The sequence below is a fragment of the Protopterus annectens genome, chromosome 4.part1, assembly GCF_019279795.1.
Source record: "Protopterus annectens isolate FY-2018-M chromosome 4.part1, PAN1.0, whole genome shotgun sequence".
NCBI lineage: Eukaryota > Metazoa > Chordata > Ceratodontiformes > Protopteridae > Protopterus > Protopterus annectens.
The window spans coordinates 750,708,974-750,728,421 of record NC_056734.1 but is presented as its reverse complement, the minus strand read 5'-3'; the positions used below and the strand labels follow the sequence as shown (position 1 = coordinate 750,728,421).

Here is a 19,448-nt window from a genome sequence, read left to right as displayed (position 1 = left end):
CCTATAGCTATGTGTAATAAATGTTACTACAGTTATCTATGCATGCTGAATTTTATTACACCTAACTATGTGCAGTGAATGCTACTACAAGTGCAGTGAATTTTATTATAGCCATGTGAAAAGACTTTGAAGACTTAACCAGGATCTGCAATGAATGCCAAATGGAACTAATCAGTATCAGCATGGTATCGTCTCTGGGAAGACCCAGAAACACAATGATAATATTGTTTGTTGAGACAATGAGATGTGAGTTGGGACTCATCCAGTGCATGTATACTGCAAGTGGTCAGAAATCATCTCTGTACAGGCTACAATAAGAGCAAAAATGATATTGGTGCGAAGAGCAATATTTGTAAGAAATGGTATGCCAAACAAGCTGTAAGAGCTAACTGCCCACAGCTAAAATGATAGGATTGTAAACCACTTCTAAAATTAAATAGTTTGCTATTAGCATTCTTCATTTCACCTCCTTCCTAGTTATATTGTTTTCATCTTAATACTTCAGTTTCAGCCTCTGCTCTTCCTTTGTCTTCTTTCCTCCTTCTCACTCTTAATGCTAGTTGTATTTATTACTCCAGAAGTGTTTATTATTACGTGTTCAGTAGGTGTTCTTTTTTTTTAAACTTTTTCATAAATGTATAGTTTGTTACCAACTTAGTACTATATAGCAGATAGAATTAGCAATATACGTAATCTGTACAAATGCTAGCATTATATGACAGTTTTGTGTTCTAATTGTCTCAGCAACAGTATACTGTATTTTAACAGTCCTTGGCACCCTGGTCATAGCTGCACTGGGACCCAGGACCTGGTCATCCACCCAATCTACAAAGACAAGCAACCAAACAAATAAATAACAAGTTCATAATGAAAGTTACCCACTCAGTCACTGAATAATGAATGTAATATATAATACAAGATAAAGTATCTTCTGGGTTTTTTTATTTATGTATTTCTTTTATTTTAATGCTGTATAAGTAACCACCAAGACTGCAACATTAATATTGGTCCAGTGAAGAACCCAATGACCCTTATGGGTCTTGATGAGTTGGAATGTGGGGATTGTTTTCCTTGGGCTGCGTGGGTTTTCTCTGGGTTTCTGGTTTCTTACCAAATCTCAAAGATGTGGGTAGGTGTACTGGCACAGAAATTGTTCCTTGGAACTGCACTTGACTTGGGTCATCTGTATGGCTGATCCTCATGTTGTCTTGCTATTTGACAAAATAGATGGTGGATTCTTCTGACCCTCAACAGGTAATGTGAATATAGATAGTGAATTAATGACTTAGTGAATTAACGAAAAGCTGGGTCTACTTCATATGACATAAATTTCATTTGACTGAAATTCATTTGACTGAGACCAAAACAATGAAAGTTTAAAAGACTGAAAACTCATTTGACTGAAACTCATAACACTGACACATTAAAGTAAAAGGTATATGCCCTTTTCCCCACTGTAGTGCGATCCTGGAGTTAGTATATATAGTTGGGGGGTGTGGGGGGCATAGCCTCCCACATTGGGGGGTGTGTGGGGCGAAGCCCCCCGCATACTTTATACATTTTAAACCATACACATGGATATTTATAACTGCAATGAATAACTCTTTGCAGAAAACAATGTTTACCTAAACTATGTGGGGGGCTTCGCCCCCACACCTCCCAGTGTGGGGGAATGTGCCCCCCACCCCACCCCAACTATATATACTAACTCCAGGATCGCACTACAGTGAGGAAAAGGGCATATACCTTTTACTTTAATGTGTCAGTGTTATGAGTTTCAGTCAAATAAGTTTTCAGTCTTTTGAACTTTCACTGTTTTGGTCGCAGTCAAATGAATTTCAGTCAAATAAAATTTAGGTCATATGAAGTAGACCCCGAAAAGCTATGTTATAGGTTGGAAAATGCTGGCCATAGACTGAAAGAGTGATAAAAGCAGGAGGACCAAACTGTTTCAAGGTCTGGAACTCAAGTGTGTAGTGTTAAGGTATGATAAGTTACTAGGAGAAGATATGCTCCAGTCTCCTTGCAAGTGACACATTAGCACAGTCCGTCCTAAAGTTTAACTTGTTCTGATCCCCTTCAATAAACATACCACACCAAATGACAGTTGACAACCTTTATTGAACTTCCATAAGCATAACTTTATTGACCAATATCTAATTTATTAATCCGTTTACTAGGGCATCATGACCTTGCTCACCTTAACCAAATAAGCAGTGTCCTTGCCTCCACTTGCTTCTTTTTACTTATCAAGCAGTGTCCCATTGATCACTTCCATTCCTCACTCATTGAATTAAATATATGACCTCCTTTTACTAGGAGAGCAAGACCTCACATACCCTAACTAAGTAAGCAGAGTCCTTATCTCTGTTCATTTACTTTTACTTATCAAGCAACATCCAATCACTTTCATTTCCCAATTCATTGAATTAAACATCCAACACCAGAGAGGGAACAGAAGAGGGATAAGCCTGCCCCTCTTCCCTGCCTACCCAAACCTATAAAATAACCACACAATCCCTAATGTTCCAAAAATAGGGAGCACGGGTGGGTAACAAGTTCATCCCAAAATGCAAACCCTTACCCAGTTACATTCACATAAAAACCCATTAAGCACCTCCTTAAACATATCTCATTTCTTCCCAAGCCTCCTATTTTCCCAATTTAACCCTTTTCATCCCCACCATACTAACTTTCTTCTACTACCCTCTTAACTTCCATTACTATTCCTACCTGACCCACACCTGAAGATGTCCCTGGACAAATTGGTTTGTTACCAAACCTCATTTGTCCTGGTCCCCTTCAATATACACACCACACCAACTGACATTTGATGAACTTTATTGAACATTTATAAGCATAACTTTATTGTCCAATATCTTATTTATTAATCACAACATGAACATCCATATAACTGTTTACTAGAGCAGCGTGACCTTGCTCACCCTAACCAAATAAGCAGCTTCCTTACCTCCGCTTGCTTCTTTTTACTTATCGAGCAGTGTCCCATCACTCACTTTCATTCCCCACTCATTGAATTTAACATCCAACCTCCTTTTACTAGGGCAGCATGATCTCGCTCACCCTAACCAAGTAAGCAGATTCCTTACCTTCACTAACTTACTTTTACTTATCAAGCAGTGTCCAGTCACTCACTTTCATTTCAAATTCATTGAATTAATCATATAACACCAGAAGGGAACAGAAGAGGGACAAGCCTGCCCTCTTCTCCACCAACCAGCCTGACCAGGCTGTTCCCCCTGCATCATTCCAAAACCTTCAGCAAAACCTTCCAAAAACCCTACCATACATTAAAAAAGTCACAGCCAGGTTCATGCAGGTGTATTTCATCTCCTTTGAACCAAACTTAATCACTGGGATCAACACCCCAAAGCCCTAGCATAAACACCCAAAGCAGCCAGTTGCCTAAGTAGATTAAATTAACATACCGATGACCCCGCTCCAACACCAAAGTAATAAACATAACTTCATATAACCTCCATAAATCAAAGAGATCCTCACTTACCTAACAGTAGCTTCTGAATTATTCCTAAATAGTTGCATGCCAACTGTACCAGCAGGACTTTAGAAACCCAATGCCACCCGAAACAAAGCAAGCCCAATTGCTTGCCATACTGCTTCAGTGCAACCCCATTTTGCCAACAAATGGATATAATAATGACCAAATGAGAGATTTCCCTTCTTAAAATATTAATTTAATACTAATCCAGTAACCATACCCAATTATCTATCAAAAAAAAAAATTGCTGACCAACATAGCATTTGCTGACCAACCACCCTCTTATTGACTTCTAAACAACCTTAAAGCAAATGCCACACAGATCATAGCCCAATGTACCTCTATTTATCATAGTCAATCCTTTCAACAAAACCTATCTTGTCAATAGCCATCTGTCAGTTTTCACACTATTAACCCTACCCCATCCCTTCAAGCATATGAATCACCATCTGAGATTTAGTAAAGTCATGTAACCCTACCACCCATGCAACTGTACTAATTGCAGCTAAAATCCACCTTAACCAACTGAACTGCCTTACCTTGTTCCCACTCCTGAACCAGATATCCCCAAAAGCAGACCTTCACACCTAACTCCTTCCTCTCCAAGCAGCTGCAACACAAATTTAACAAATCTAGCAAAGCCCTACCAGACACCTTCCTTTAAAATGCTACCCAGGACTCCTGTACAAGCATTTGATCTTTCTAACTCAACCTGACACACATCATCTAGCAGCACCAGTAAGCCGTACCACTGCTATATTTTCTAAATGAAAATGAACCCATTTCCCTCACAACTTCTTCTGTTAAACCTTTGACACTAGCCAAATTGAAACTAATTCCAAATATTCAACATCTGTCCTCCAGTCATGCTTTCCTGTGAGCCACAAACCAATCCCCCTCCATATTATGCCATGATTCCAGTACCTCCTGCCACATTTAAATACAAATTCCCTTGAACAATCCAATCCACCTGCCAAAAAGCCATACCATTAAACTGCTCCAACAACTCACAACAATGCTAAATCAGCATACACCAACTTATTAAACTTCACTCAGTGATGTATGCTTCCCCATTCAACAAAAGGCCACAAACCCACAAAAGAAATGACCCGAGTAATATGTCCGTCATGCAGACTACAGGAACCCAAAGAGCTCAATGACATCCTCAATCCACACCTTGTCCTTGAATTTCTCCACCAAAGCTTTTCTCACCACATGCTACCTTCACACCTCACAAAGAAAACAAATCATGCCTGTATCTGCTAGGAATAACAGAACAATATTTTGCATAAGCCTTCTAACTTATTGCCTAACTACTGAACACCCTGTTCCTCACATATCTCCAAAACACCCATATACCTACAATGCTCCATTAAACCCTTCACCTACTCTTAAAATTCATCCATATAATATGCCACCACCTCACAGCCAAAATGAAAGACTATCAGATGAATCCAATAACCTACCCACATGCCATTACAACTCCACCAAGCCTTCCACAATGTTTTCCTTCCTCCATAAGGGATGGAGATTCATGCAGATTGACCCCTCCCACCCTTGATGCAATAGAAAATCCCTAAGAAAACCCATCTTTTAATTCATAGGCAACTGTTTAATCAGAAAATAGCATGAACAGTTGTTGCAATACCTGTATGTTAATTGGAAAATGCATCCCTGGTCATCCCTTCAAGCCATGAAAGGACACCCCCTTTCTCCACCCCAAAATTACTTTTACCCCATCTACCCTCAAATCCAGGAAACACAAAAAGTAGCATACTCAATTCAGGCTGCTGTGAACTGAAATTAACCAACATTCTTCCCCATTAGTCACTTGCACAGCTGAATACATACCTGCACATTTCAAACCAATGTGCAAACACCTACACGCCATTCACAAAACATACCTCCCCTTGCACCCCATTAACTAAGTCAAATGTCCTTATGTTTCATATCCCCACGCGGTGACTGATTGACCATTTTCACCTTTGATTATATCACAACCATGCATCCCCCACCCAAAAACACTGTGCCTGTCAGATTGATAGAAAATAAGCCAAGACTGGCAAGGCCCAGGCAGTATTCTTCTCCAACAGAACCACCATGTAATCAATGACACCTAACACCTAATGAAGCTTAAAACCCAATTGCCACATGTCTTTAGCCACAAGGCCACTAAAGCCTCCAAAGGCTTTAGTGTTTGCATTTCTTTATTCCATCAAATGTTGAACCCCAGCCACATCAATTAATTAAAATTATCAACATACTCTCCCATTCCAGACCTTTCTTTTAAATAAAAGTGGTAGGTGAAGGGGTTAAAAGATCCCCCCCTCACCCCTGAGCTTGATTAGCAAACCATTGACTAGGCCAGATACCAAAAACTAACCCCACCTCAGTTGTTGTAACTCCACCCCACCTATGGAGTACCCCAAACTTCCTATAATTAAACCTAAATGCATGCTTCACCTTGCCCCTGATGTACCTCAACCACACCTGTCCCCACACTAACCCTGAACCATACAAACTCTGACTTGCCTAAATGAGCACCTAAAATTGTATCATTACCTGTGACCTCACTGCATTCCACTCCATTGTCCAGAACATACACCACAGCAGCATATACCACCTGTTGAGTCCAGTTCCTTCAGTTCACCAGCTGATGCAAACTCTACTTTCACCATCTTTGCCTCAAATTCTGTACCTCCACTTTCTACAAAAGAAAGAAACAAATTAAGCACATTGTCCTTATGAAAATTGTAATGCCAGAGGGGTACCTAAGTAAAGATTAATAGCAATCATACAAATGCCCTGGTGGAAAAAAAATAAGTTGCCCGGAGGACTCAAACAGTGTACCATAGAAATTCCTGTCCGTAACTTTAACCACTATACCAACTGCCAGACTAGTTCAGTGATAGTGCATACTCAACTATCTGAGCAATAAACCTGTTCTTTGTGCCCGAACCATAATCCCCCTTCCCCCCATACCTCTTATCCTCTTATAGCAAAATCTGGTAAAGCCATCAATAATGGGGGATCAAGAGCATAAAATAGGAACACTTCCTAAATATTGCTCCTACAAACCTAAAAAACTGATAGAATGACAGGTCTTGCACTACCATGAATTCTCTTATGTGTATGAAGTCCATAACCCCATTGCCTGTCATTATTCTTTGAATGTAAACCTCAATGATTTGCCAATGATTGACCAGAAAGCTGCAATGTTATGAGGAAATAGAACTAAAATATGAAGCAAATCTGAACAGTCAGCAAAATCTGTGCAGTTGAGAGGTATGCCCATAACAGCTGTGGTCCCTCTACCCCCAACAATGCATGTGCCTGAACTAGAAAGCTCAGGCCTTACCATAACCCATGAACAGAACTCCCCCTGACAGGCACAGGAAAGTGAAAAGAAAGCCGCTAATGGCACAAAGAAACCAAGCACCAATAACTCAGGAGGGAGCAGCAAGCATCCAACTCAACCACCAACAAGATGGACACCCACCTCCTGCAACGGAGGTCTATTCCACCATAAACACATAGCAAGCACCCATCCTCTCAAGATGGACACCCACGCCACCAAGTGGCTCTAATGGAGCACCGCCTGGGTACACAGCCCGTTTTCCTCCCCTCTTTTCTGTCCTTCCTTTTGACACTTGTGCAACAGAAAAAAAAATCAGGAAAACCCAGGAAGCTTCAAACCATCAGCACCACTAACTGGAAACCGTGACTATGACCAAGAATGCATGACCAAAGCCATACCAGAAGCCACCCAGAATCCATACATATTCCAATCACTCAATCTCTGTCTCTACCATGCACACACTCCAATCTCCCATCTGTATGTAGACACCCACCAGTGCAAATACACTACACTACCAAAATAGATGCATTCACAGTTGTACCCACAAGGAAATCCACACTCCACACACCCCCTGAGTAGCAAGATACCGCTTCAAAAAAGATCTGTTTATAAATACACCTGCAAAGGTACATCAAATGAAGCCTCAAAAGTAACTTGTCACCAGCGCCTAAACAGATCTAATTTTTGGATGAACCCCCAAGGCAGTGGACTTTCCAACACATCACATAGAAAATCATTGTACATCAAAAGGAAAGACTGATTCTTTCTCACCCTCACCTCCCCAAGCAATCAGCTAGTACTCCCCAGGACCAAGTGGCAAAAATCTTGACATGCAGCAGAACATGTCCTCCTATACTCTCAGCTGTCTGTACCACTAACATGCCTTGCAATCAACCTTAATATGTTTTTAACTCTTGCTTTCAAAAGTATGCCAAATGCATCAGATGTTAAGCTGACATTTATTAACAGCTACAGATAAGAAAATCCCATTTATTAACCAGGTAGGCTGACTGAACACAAATCCTTTTTCAGAAGCAGCCCAAGGCTAATATCTGGGTAAGTAACTTGTTTAAAGTCACACAGAAGGCAAATGAGGGCTGAAGGAATCAAACCCTATAACACAGGAGTTATAGTTTGTAACCTTAACCACTGTGCCAGCTGCCAGACATATTGACCAACCTTTGATGAACATATATTCCTTAAATATAAAATGTACAGATTAGACAACAGTACTAATGTAAACTTGTATCAGAAAATAAGATTTATTTATAAAATACTATAATCATACCTGCCATGGCTGAAAGTCGAGAATATTTGGGCAGGAGGTATTCCCAAAAGGGTTCATTTGTAAGTGGCATGTGGCCAAGTTATGTAATGCATAGGCTATAGCATACACAGCATCATAAGCATGACTAGAATGTATGGATGAATATATGTCAAACAATGTTGCATCCAATTCATCTATCCTCTCATGACCTGAGCAAAACATTGTTTCACTGTCAGTTATATTTGATTCAGTAAGCAGTTCTGTTCCATTGTTAGGCCATATGCAGCCAAATGCTTTTTCCCAAAATGATTTAATAAAAATATCAGCAATATTAACAGAAGGGTAGAGGTTATAAAGGTAGTCTAAAAATCCTGAGATGTGTCTTGTGTGAGCTGCAATTCCAATTGTACCATTCATTGTTTCCAGCATTTCTTTGTTGACGATCTCTCCAGAAACTGTGCATGCATGTTCAGTTATCCAAACTTTATCTGTTACATTGTGCATTGCAAGTTGTTGCATAATTGGAACTAATGTTCTCTTACTGACATAGACAAAAACTACTTTAGCAGTTGACCTCTTCAGTACATCAACAATTTCCAGGACTTTATTTGGATTATTTTTAGGAAATGTTTCTAAAAAACTTATGCATGCTCCTTCGCTATTCAAAACTCTTTTTAGCTCTTTGCTGCCCATTTGACCAATTTCATCATCTGATGCTAAGATTCCTACCCAGGTCCAGCTAAAGTACACTGCCACATGTGCATTTCCCAGGATAGAAAAGCTGAAATTTGGTACAGTTCGTGAAAATGAAGGGAATTCCTTCTTATTGCTCAGGCTAGAAAGTACCGCTCCATGACTGATCTATTAAATACAAAGTTATGTCAAAAATGCTGTAGAAATTCATTCATTATCATACTAATTCAAATCATTGCATTAGAATACAAAATTATAAAAATATCAGACATCATATTATCCATCCCCACCCTGATAATAACAGCTTCCTAGTTTGTACATTCTGCATCATTATTCCCCAGTAGTAACAAATCCATATTACCTTTCAGGAATTTTCCTCATGTCATTGCCTGTATCAGTTCTGACTCTATGACAATATTATACTGATCAGGTTGTTACCCCATAGTATCTGCAGAACTTTCATTCTCAGCCCTCAGCAAAAGCACATCTGGAACAAGTTAAATGGATAATCTCACACCCACACAGCAAGCAACCTAATCATTCTTTCAACACAGCACAAAAATAAACACAGATATACCCACCTCTGAAAGTAAAAACTGGAGAAAGAAGGTGAGAATTACTTCGAAGACATGAGTGAGGTCTAATATCTACTATTAGAGTTAATGCCTCATGAAGAAGCAATATATGTTCTCTCTGCCATTTTATTCTCTTTAGATTCATTATGGCATGGCAGAATGCCACAAACCTACAATTTTTACTAGTGGCAGAGCCAGGAACTTGCTGAATAGGAATAACAGCCTGGAAGGCATACCACCAAGGATGGGATGGTGAATGACTGTGGAATATCATCTTAAGATGCTTTGACAGCATTTGTGAAAAGACAGCAATATATATTCAGTTGCACATGTGGATTTCTGATCAATCACCTCAAATTGAAAATAATTGCACATCTCCAGCTGTTTTTGATCAACGGTGTGTTTAATATTCAAGAATATTTTGATTTTGTCCCCATGGCACAGAGGGATAAAGCCCTTACAGTGTCCCAGATGACCCATGTTTCACTGACAGCACAGATGCTGGATGCAGGCAGGGAGGGAGGACAGGAGTAAGTGGCCAATGCCAGCTTGCCCATCATTGGGAGATGGAGGCTTCCTGGGCCTCACTGCAATAACAGCATTAAGACCCAATCCAAGCAGCATACAACTTGATTTAGAGGATACACAGTTGTGGAAGCAAGCATGCACCTCCCAAAGGTAGCTACAGCAGAGCTTGCAAGACTGCTGCATGGTGACAGGGGTTAAGACACACTCCCCTGCAATGTGACACTACATCAATGTCCTCAATCTACTCATCAGCTGGCTTGAGCCTGGGGTTGGCATAAGCATGTCCATCAGACCTGGTAAATGTACATACATACCTTTCAACCTCTTAGAGCAAGAAAGCTGGACAAATGGGAGTACAAAGGCTCAAAAATAGGGACACTTTTTATATATTGGTCTTATAATCCAAAAGTTGTTAGAATAACAGGTTTTGTATTGACATGAATTTTCTGAAGGCTATGATTTGCCAGTGGTTTGCCAGAAAACCACAACTTTATGAAAAAAAAACATATCAAAATATGAGGCAAAAATCTGGATATTCTGCAAAAATCTGGACAGTTGAGAGGTATGATACAATTGCTTTTTTAGAGCAATCAGCTCTTAGTATTTCTAACAGGGAGATGCATCCATGATACTTGTAGCAAATAATAAGGATTTTACTACATCTGCATTAGTGAAAGCTTACATGTTAAATGTTCTTATTTTTGGTCATCAAAGTCAGCTGAGAATGCAGGACATTAAAATGAACAGACAATTGGAAGATAGCAAAGATTCACTTTGTCAGCATAGAATACCAGTTAATTAACTGTTGAAAGATATTCTGTATTACCATTTTCTACAGCGATGAAAAATAAGTAAACAATAAATGCATGTTAATAAGTAAACGTAAATTGATGGTTTCCCTTAAAAAACTACAAAAGGATATACAATTCAAGTGCAGGTTCTAGTTATTTGTCTGATGAAAGCTGACTCTTAATATAATCTAGTAAGTCATTCAAAACAGCTGAGGAGCTGAAGAGTATGTTCATGCACCCACAACAAGTTACCATTCACTGACAGTTGAAAACTGTACATAACAGGGAAGAGAGGTACATACTTGTCCATGCAATAGTCAAAAAAGGCATTAGAAAATGATCAGAAAGAATGTAATACTGAATTGCCCTTATTTATTTGGATATGATTCAGTGCTTTGATTAGACTGACACAATGGAAAATGGTTACACAAACTTCACAGAGAAAGAACAACAATGCAATTCAGTGACTGCAATATGTAGTAGAGCTGTCATCTGCAATTGCTTTGTAATGCAGTTACAGAGAACTGCTACTCATATAGGTCACTGGTTTGATATTGCAACAGTTACTGTAGCTGGCAGTTTTATTTCTAGCACTGTATGTACAAGCCACCCATACAGCATGCATATGTATGCACATACACATGTGTGTGTGTTCACACATATATGTATATACCCCAACAATGCATTCATGTGTATGTGATACATACATGTACAGAATCACAGAATGTGTGTGCATGTGTAGACCTCACACATGGGTGTACACAGAGAAATAAACACATAACTGCACATACATACAAGTACACCAATGGCAATCACTCTGCAAATATTGCTGTAGCACAGTAGCTGTGTATAGCATCACCAAAAAGCATGTATGGGCTTCACCTACTCCAATAATGAGTAATAAGGCAGAACAGTGATGTGAGTCACTACATGCAAAGCCTTAATGACATATAAATCAGAATGTGTATGAAAGAAAGAATAATGACATGAAATTCACATTAGAATATTAGAGACTTAGCATGTCCTTTATGGTCAACACTATATATCTTCATATATCTGTCCCAGTGGTAAGGAGAGAAGCTTACTGTGTCCCTGACAACCCATATTTGATTAAAGGAATGTTTAATGGAGGGACAGGATGAGAGGATGATGGGAGTGAGTGGCCAGTGCCAACTGGGGAGTGGGAGGCAGCCTCAGCTCATGGCAAAGACAGCATTAAGAGCCCAGCGAGCTCCATACTGGAAATAAGTAGCATACAGCTTAGTCAGGAGGTTGTGCATGTTTGGAGGATTTGCATGCACCTCCAACAGGCAGTGATTGCAGAGCTTGTAAGGCTGCTGCAGGGTGAGAGGGGACTAGGGCCATACCTCTCAACTGGCCAGATTTTCACAGAATGTCAAGATTTTTGCTTTATATTTTTGGTCTGCTCCTCATAAAATTTATGTTTTTCTGGATTTTTGTGGCAAATCAATGAAGACTGAATTTACTAAATAATGGCAACTATAGAGCACAGTGCCACAAATGCCAGTTTTTTTACATTGGCAAAACTATAAAAAAACTTACAAATCAGATTGCAAGGCATTACACAGACATCATACAGGACTCACCCAACAGCACTTTAGCAAAGCATGTGAAGGATAAGCCAGGCCACTGCAAGTTTTCCTTCTTCATCATCGAACAGCTAACCAGAGATCCATGTGAAGACAAGACCAAGACCAATAACAGACTAGAAAAATGGAACACGAATGGCAAATCAGGCTCCAAGCCACCTGGCCTGAACACAACAGTATCTATTAACTGCATACTAAATCTAAGAAAACTGAACCATCATTTATACCATTTAACTATAACACATTTCTGGATCCCTAAGTTCCCCATGACTTTAGGTTGATATGGACTCAATGGGTAATAAGCTTAATGTGCAATTGTCATTCTGCTTTCCAGGACCTCAGGTATATGGACTCACAAGGTAATAAGATACTGAGTCAGTCTTTTACTTTCTAATTTTCAACTTTTGATTGTCTCACTTCTTATTGTTTCTTTTGTCTTTTCTCTTTATGATGATGATTATTATTATTATTAATTCAACTTAGTTAATACTAGCGTGAATCTCCTGATATAGTTAATGGTTTGTTTGCAGAACAAGATACCTCACCTCCTATATACTATATTTTATTTTGTTCTGTATTATTTGGTTCTGTACCCATGCTTTTTCTCAACATTTAACTACCACCTGTCTCTAGTCCTACTTTTTATTCCCCATCTGCTAAGTAGTGTCTCTGGCCCAATAATCCACCACTTCAATCCCGATCCCAGGCATCTAAGATCTCGCAAAGCTCTTTATTTAAATGCTGCCACAGCTTGGCTCTAAGGCCTTCAAACAGCTAGGTAGGTACATTTGCAGAAATGGCAAACACAACCCAGATACAGCTTTAGACCACCGTTTTGGTAAACCTAGAGACACCACTTCCAATATAATGCTTTGGTCTTAAGTATTTGGTCTTTGGTGGGTTTTTTTTTGTTTGGCTTTTCATGTTTATTTTTTATATTTGCATTTTAATGGGTTCATTATCATTCCTTGGAATACACCCTCCTATCAAGATAGGCAGATCTGATGAAAGCACCTCTGTAACAAAATCACTTTTTGATGTTTACTGTAGGCCTCATTAAAAACATGCTACTTTTACAACTTACTGATTTATTGAAAATGAAATACTGGCAAATGTGTTTTTTAATATGCATATAATTCCCAAATATCCAGATGGACTGAAAAACTGCTGACTACTGTATCATACTGCTTAAGTCTTATAAATGAGTTATGAGTAACAATAATTACACATTGTACTAGGTCTGATATGTGTAATAAAACAATACATGATTTTCTTTATGTTACTTTAGCATTTTGGGCATTATACCAGCACATTAAGAGTTAAGGATGAAGGGCAGTCCTAAATTCCCAAGTGTTACACCCCTTGGCCTGTCCCATAATTGAGGCATACCCAGGGAGCATAGTTAAGATTACTGGCAGCTTTACATTGCTCATGATAAATTACAGCTCAGTTGAACACTGTCTCAGAAAGCACTCATCTGCCTAACTGCACTGAATAAAGGACTGATGAGAAATGAATTTTCTCCAGGCTTCTTTCTTTCTTTGACCAAACCTAACCTGCTGGAAAATTCTCCAGCAAGCAACTTTGCTCCCTAGTGGATGGACAAGAAGAATACCTTTGCTTCACCATGAAAGCTAATGTGGCACCAGTAAATAGAAGTGCACAAAAGAAAAGGGGTTCGCAGTGATACTTCTAATCCAGATGTGAAAGACTCCCATGGGCCTTAGAGGGTAACCACAGGACTTTTAGCTTTACATCTGTATGTATGGAAACTATGCAACTATATTCATTTTTTATCCCCACTCCAACCCCACTGGCATAAATAATACTACAAAAATTAGCTGTGGTTTATAAATTTTGAATACACAAGGTATTTCAGTTCAAACCACATCTGTATGTTGTTTTACTCTAATGCCTTTCTTGATTGCAGGGTATACAGTCCACTTTTCAGTATATATTTTTTCCATTTATGCCTCTTTTTCAAGTGTTAACAGAGCAGGTCACATGTAGGGATCACCGTAGACTGTGCGCCCTCCTCTCCCTGTGCCTCTGTTATTGAAATAGTATTAGAACTGTCACTGGAAGGTGCATATGCTGCTGTGCTGCCTACTTACCATGCAGCTGCACCAACCTTCCTCCTGAACACCCTACATTGCTCAGTGTCCTATTCAAATGAATGGTATAATAAGCTGCTCACTGTCTCATTCATGGTGCTGCATGGCATGCTGGGTGAATCATGTGCCATGTGTGTGATTCCATTTATGAATTAAACTTTGTCTTCCAGGAAGTACCTTTATTAAAGTTTATCCATAATAGAGAGGGTAGCTCTAGGAAGAGAGACAAAGGAATATGAGAAGAAAAGGAATCCTGGTCAAGCAGTTGCAATATAGCTTCACAGAATTCTGGCTCTTTACAAAGGCTGTACACAAAAGATATTTAAAATTGCTAAACTACACATAATACTTCAAATAATTACATTTTTCAAGCTTCATACTTTCAATGTTAAACTTGTGATGCATTTTAATTTCTGCATTTGATCTATTATCATATGAAGTTACTTTTTCTGTTCTTTTAACAAAACATTTATATATTACCCCACAAAGAAATGGTGAAGTCACCAAGGCACAAAATGTCCTAGTTTAAACACAGTCCAAGAATAAATAAATAAAACATAGGTAAAATCTAAGGTAAATTTATTCACTCAGGTAAGCGCTTTCATGATACACATATCACTTATTCAGAACTTCAAACACTTCCTACCCAACTATATTTAAACAGTATTCAAACCAATCAAATCAAACCAATTAATGCTTGAAGTAATTAGTACTTAAAGTAAAACCAGTCATTCTGCAATATGTACAAAGTCATACTGGAAAAAAATTCAAGTATAGATACGTAATAAACATTGTAACATAAAATGCATTAGTTAAAAGCAATTAAAATATATATAATATGTTTCTCTGTCTTTCATTAAAATAATTTAATTTCATTTGAACAACCTCTTATTCTTCAGAACTGGTTTCAAGGGTATTCTATCATTAAGGCCCTTTCGTTAATTAGCTCTTAATCTGATAATCTACCTAGTTTCAGAGGTCTCTGTATGGTTCCTTATATTACCGCCTCTCTCATTAGGAATAATTCTCTCAATAATTGAGAACATAAAATTATGGTCATTGCCTTCAGAGGACACATGTTTGGCTAACGCATTAGTGGCAACACCATTCCTAATATTTAATAAGTGTTCCCTAATTCTAAATCTTAGCTGTCTGTCAGTCTTGCCCACATAAAATGCAGAGCATTTCTGACAGACAGCCAAGTAGACCACATGGTTTGTGTTATAATTGGCTGCTACACTAAAATCATATATTCGCTTAGTGTCTGGATGTGTAAATACATTTTCATGATTTATGTATATACATTGATTGCATCCACCACAAGGAACAGTCCCTTTTACTCCTGCCATATCTTGACCCTTATTATGATGTGGATAGCATAGCATCCTTTTCAAAGATTTCCTGTTCTTAAATATAAAACTTGGATTTTCCCCTACGACTTGTTTGTTTTCTGGAATCTGTGTTAATATATTCCAGTTCTTTTTTATCACACTGGTTATTATATTCACATCGCTGGTAGAATAAGTAGAGAATCTAACAGATTCATTTTTATGTTGAGCATAACCTGTTCTATCATTATTGGGCATTGAAAAATATGGCTTACCTATACTATCTCTCCATGAAGTAGATGCATCCAGGATTCCTGTGGTCATATTATCAGCGTAACCCCTTCCATTAAATCTGAGTTTCAAACTATAGAGAGTTTTGAAGAGGTGAGGAATTTAGGAGCGAGAACTAAATCTAACGCTCCTCCAGCTATCAGCATTCCTTTAGCGATGTCTTCAACAGCTCGTTTAAATGGCGGAATGGAAGGGAAGCGAAGACTGGAATCCATCGAGCAAGTGTGCTGGATGCAATCAATGTATATGCAAAAATCACATTCTGTGCCTTGGTTACTTCACCATTTCTTTGTGGAATGCAATACAAACTGGACTGAATGTCTGAGGCTAGGACCCGTTTTGTTATAGAAGTCCTACAGGTAGCCATTTCTTGTGGATTTTTATGACTTTATTGTACCTTGGTGGAGTATTTATCCTAGTTGTTTCCTGTATAGTATTTTCTTGGATTTATATATTACTGACTGCTTGTTTTTCTTAGTTTTATGAAGAACAGAGCAAAACTATGAAATCAAATCAAAGCCATTTTCTATAATGAGTAACAGAAAAGTATTGGGGGCTAAGAGCAGTTTTAAAATATGCAGTCAAATACTCCACAGAGACCATAAGCTTTACTCCTATGATCTACCAGTAAAACATTTTAGGTAAAGCAAATAGAATCAACTATGCCTTTGTCAAATCCTTCCAATGGCCATATGTGGCTACCAGCCAGTACTGAAAAAGAAAAGCATCTTTCCTCACACTCTCAACAACTGTTGCTTAACTAGCTGGATTTATAAGTCAGCTGAACTACTGGGCTAGGGCAGAGGCAAGGATTGCTTTAATGTACTTTACTATAGTCCCTGATAATATTAAGTTTGTCCTCTCTCTCTCTCTATACATACATATATATATATATATATATATATATATATATATATATATATATATATATAGAGCTCTGTCTCTCAAGTTTAAACAAGTTCCTGTTGGTATTCCTCTTGAGTGTTTTCTCAAGCATGATGGGAGATGCAAGTGGAGGAGCTACTAAAAAAATAAATAAATAAACAATTTCTTTGGCTTCCAGTGAGAAAGAAAGTACTACCAAATGAGAAACACCCTGAACTGTATACTGCTTTGATGGTACATTTTCCAATTACAAGCAAAAGTTAAAAAGCTTTTTTTTTTGCCGAGGTGTACCATAGTTAACATTCAGCTACCTGTAGGACTTCTATAACAAAACTGGTCCTAGCCTCAGACGTTCAGTCCAGTTTGTATTGCTAAATAAAGTTGTGACTTGGTGATCAAGTTACTGGCACAGAGGTGTCTTTTGCTGAAATATGTCAGAACAAGGATGCTAGGGCAACTACTCCTTTATTAGTATACGTTCTGGCATGCCTTTGCAAGGATTTCTGAACATAAGCCGCATGTACTTCCCTCTTCCTCCTACTCTCACTCCTTTATAGGTTCATAGGTTCATACTAGGCTATCTGCCCTAGGGCATTTATAAGCCTAGCCAGAATGTGTTTGGCTTTCGCCACCCATTTTAAATTTATTTTGCTATGCCCTTTTTCGAGGTTAGTATACTGTGCCTCTGTCTAACAGTGACACAGAAGTGATACCCGGGGTAAACCTACGATCTCCCATCCACTCATCAAGATTCCTCTTGAAGAGAGTCAATGAGGGACTCTGCCTAACCTGGACTGGGATTTTATTCCAGAGTGAATGGAGCCTCTGGGTTATGAATCTGTCCCTCCAGCATGTCCTCTGTCCCTCCAACATGTCTGCTTTACTTCAGTCTATCATCCTCTTCCTCTCTTATTGGGTCTAGTGGGCGATAACTTGTATCAATTCTCCTTCCTCTTCTGTAACTGCCAGGGTGTCCAACTTAACTTCTAACCCTTGCTGTACCCTTGTCTCCTTCCTGGATTGGTGTTCATCCTCCCCTATAAGTGCACATTGGAGGTGCAGTTTTCTCAGAATTAATGTATATATATATATATATATATATATATATATATATATATGTATAGATATATGGGTCTAGGACTATTCAGTGAAAGCACAAATCACTGATAGCTCAATTCACTGAAAACTCAATTCACTGAAACACATTTCACTGAAAGTTATATATGGCCTTTTCCCCACTGTATTGTGACCCTGGAGTTAGTATATATAGTAAGGGGGGTGTGGGGGGCACCGCCCTCCACATTGGGGGTTGTGGGGGGCATAGCCCCCCACATAGTTTGGATATATATTAAGTTTAGAAAAGAGTAATTTATTGAAATTGCAAGTATCCATGTGTATAGTTCAAAACATTTAAAATAGGTGGGGGGCTATGCCCACCACACCCCCCAATGTGGAGGCGGTGCCCCCCACACCCCCTTTACTATATATTCTAACTCCAGTGTTGTACTACAGTGGGGAAAAGGCCATATATAACTTTCAGTGAATTGTATTTTTAGTGAAATGAGCTTTCAGTGAATTGTGCACAGTCAAATGTGTTCCAGTGAAATGTGCTTTCAGTGAATAGTCCTAGACCCAGATATATATATATATATATATATATATATATATATATATATATATATATATATATATATATATATAAAGCAGGTGTATGGGGGGCACCTATAGCACTGAGGATACATTGGGTGAAGCTCATCTGTAAACATACCATACAATGAGTTTCAAGACTTGCTGTTTCTCTTTTGTAGTCATACTTTTTCCAGTGATGTGGTTTTCACAACTATGGGTGTCCTATGTTTGATAGAGAGCCTCATGGCTGATGCCAGTTTTTAGAGGTGTATTTGCGTCAAGCCACTGGGCTCAGTTATTGGACCTTTGTTCATAGGAGTAGTGTTTTTTTCATTAAAGGAAAACTCTACCTTCTCCTACAGTTTATCTCAACCCTTAGTTTGTTTTTTCTCCCTACAGTATGGTTCCAGTATTATATAGGTACCAGAAACCTGCTTGTACTTTTTCAGACTTTAATTTCCTTGCCTTGGAATCAAAGGAAGGGACAGTTCACTCACTTTTTTAAGCTTAGCTTCTCACATATTTTACAAAGGAATTTGTCTCACCCTGCATGACATACCACAGACAAAGAGAAATCTGTAGTTCACCCTGTCAGATACTGCTGAAAATCTTATGTGGGCAATTAGTTCTACAGATGTTAGGAGCTTGGCAGCTGCAATAAGAAAGGCAGAGTTGTGTGAAACTGTTTTCCACTGTCTTTATTGCAGATTGGAAGAGAACCCGCACTGATTCACAACTGCTTCCAATGTAGCCATTCCTTTCATAGCAAAATAAAGCAATTAGATCAGTGAGGGTTTCAAAATCAGTTGCCACCTCTTCTAACAAGTTTACATAAGCAGCATCACAGTATTGAAATGGT

General features: G+C 38.7%; 1 protein-coding gene across 1 annotated transcript in view; it reads right to left on the bottom strand.

The window, feature by feature from the left end:
* The window catches only part of LOC122801294 (extracellular calcium-sensing receptor-like), a 246,657-nt gene that overhangs the window by 162,366 nt on the left and 64,843 nt on the right, over positions 1 to 19,448 (bottom strand). The window contains exons 4-6 of the mRNA XM_044070841.1: positions 8,167 to 9,006; positions 8,058 to 8,076; positions 6,124 to 6,227 (exon numbers count right to left, since the gene is read on the bottom strand). Of these exons, the coding sequence (XP_043926776.1) occupies positions 6,124 to 6,227; positions 8,058 to 8,076; positions 8,167 to 9,006 (963 nt within the window). The remainder of the gene's footprint in view (positions 1 to 6,123; positions 6,228 to 8,057; positions 8,077 to 8,166; positions 9,007 to 19,448) is intronic.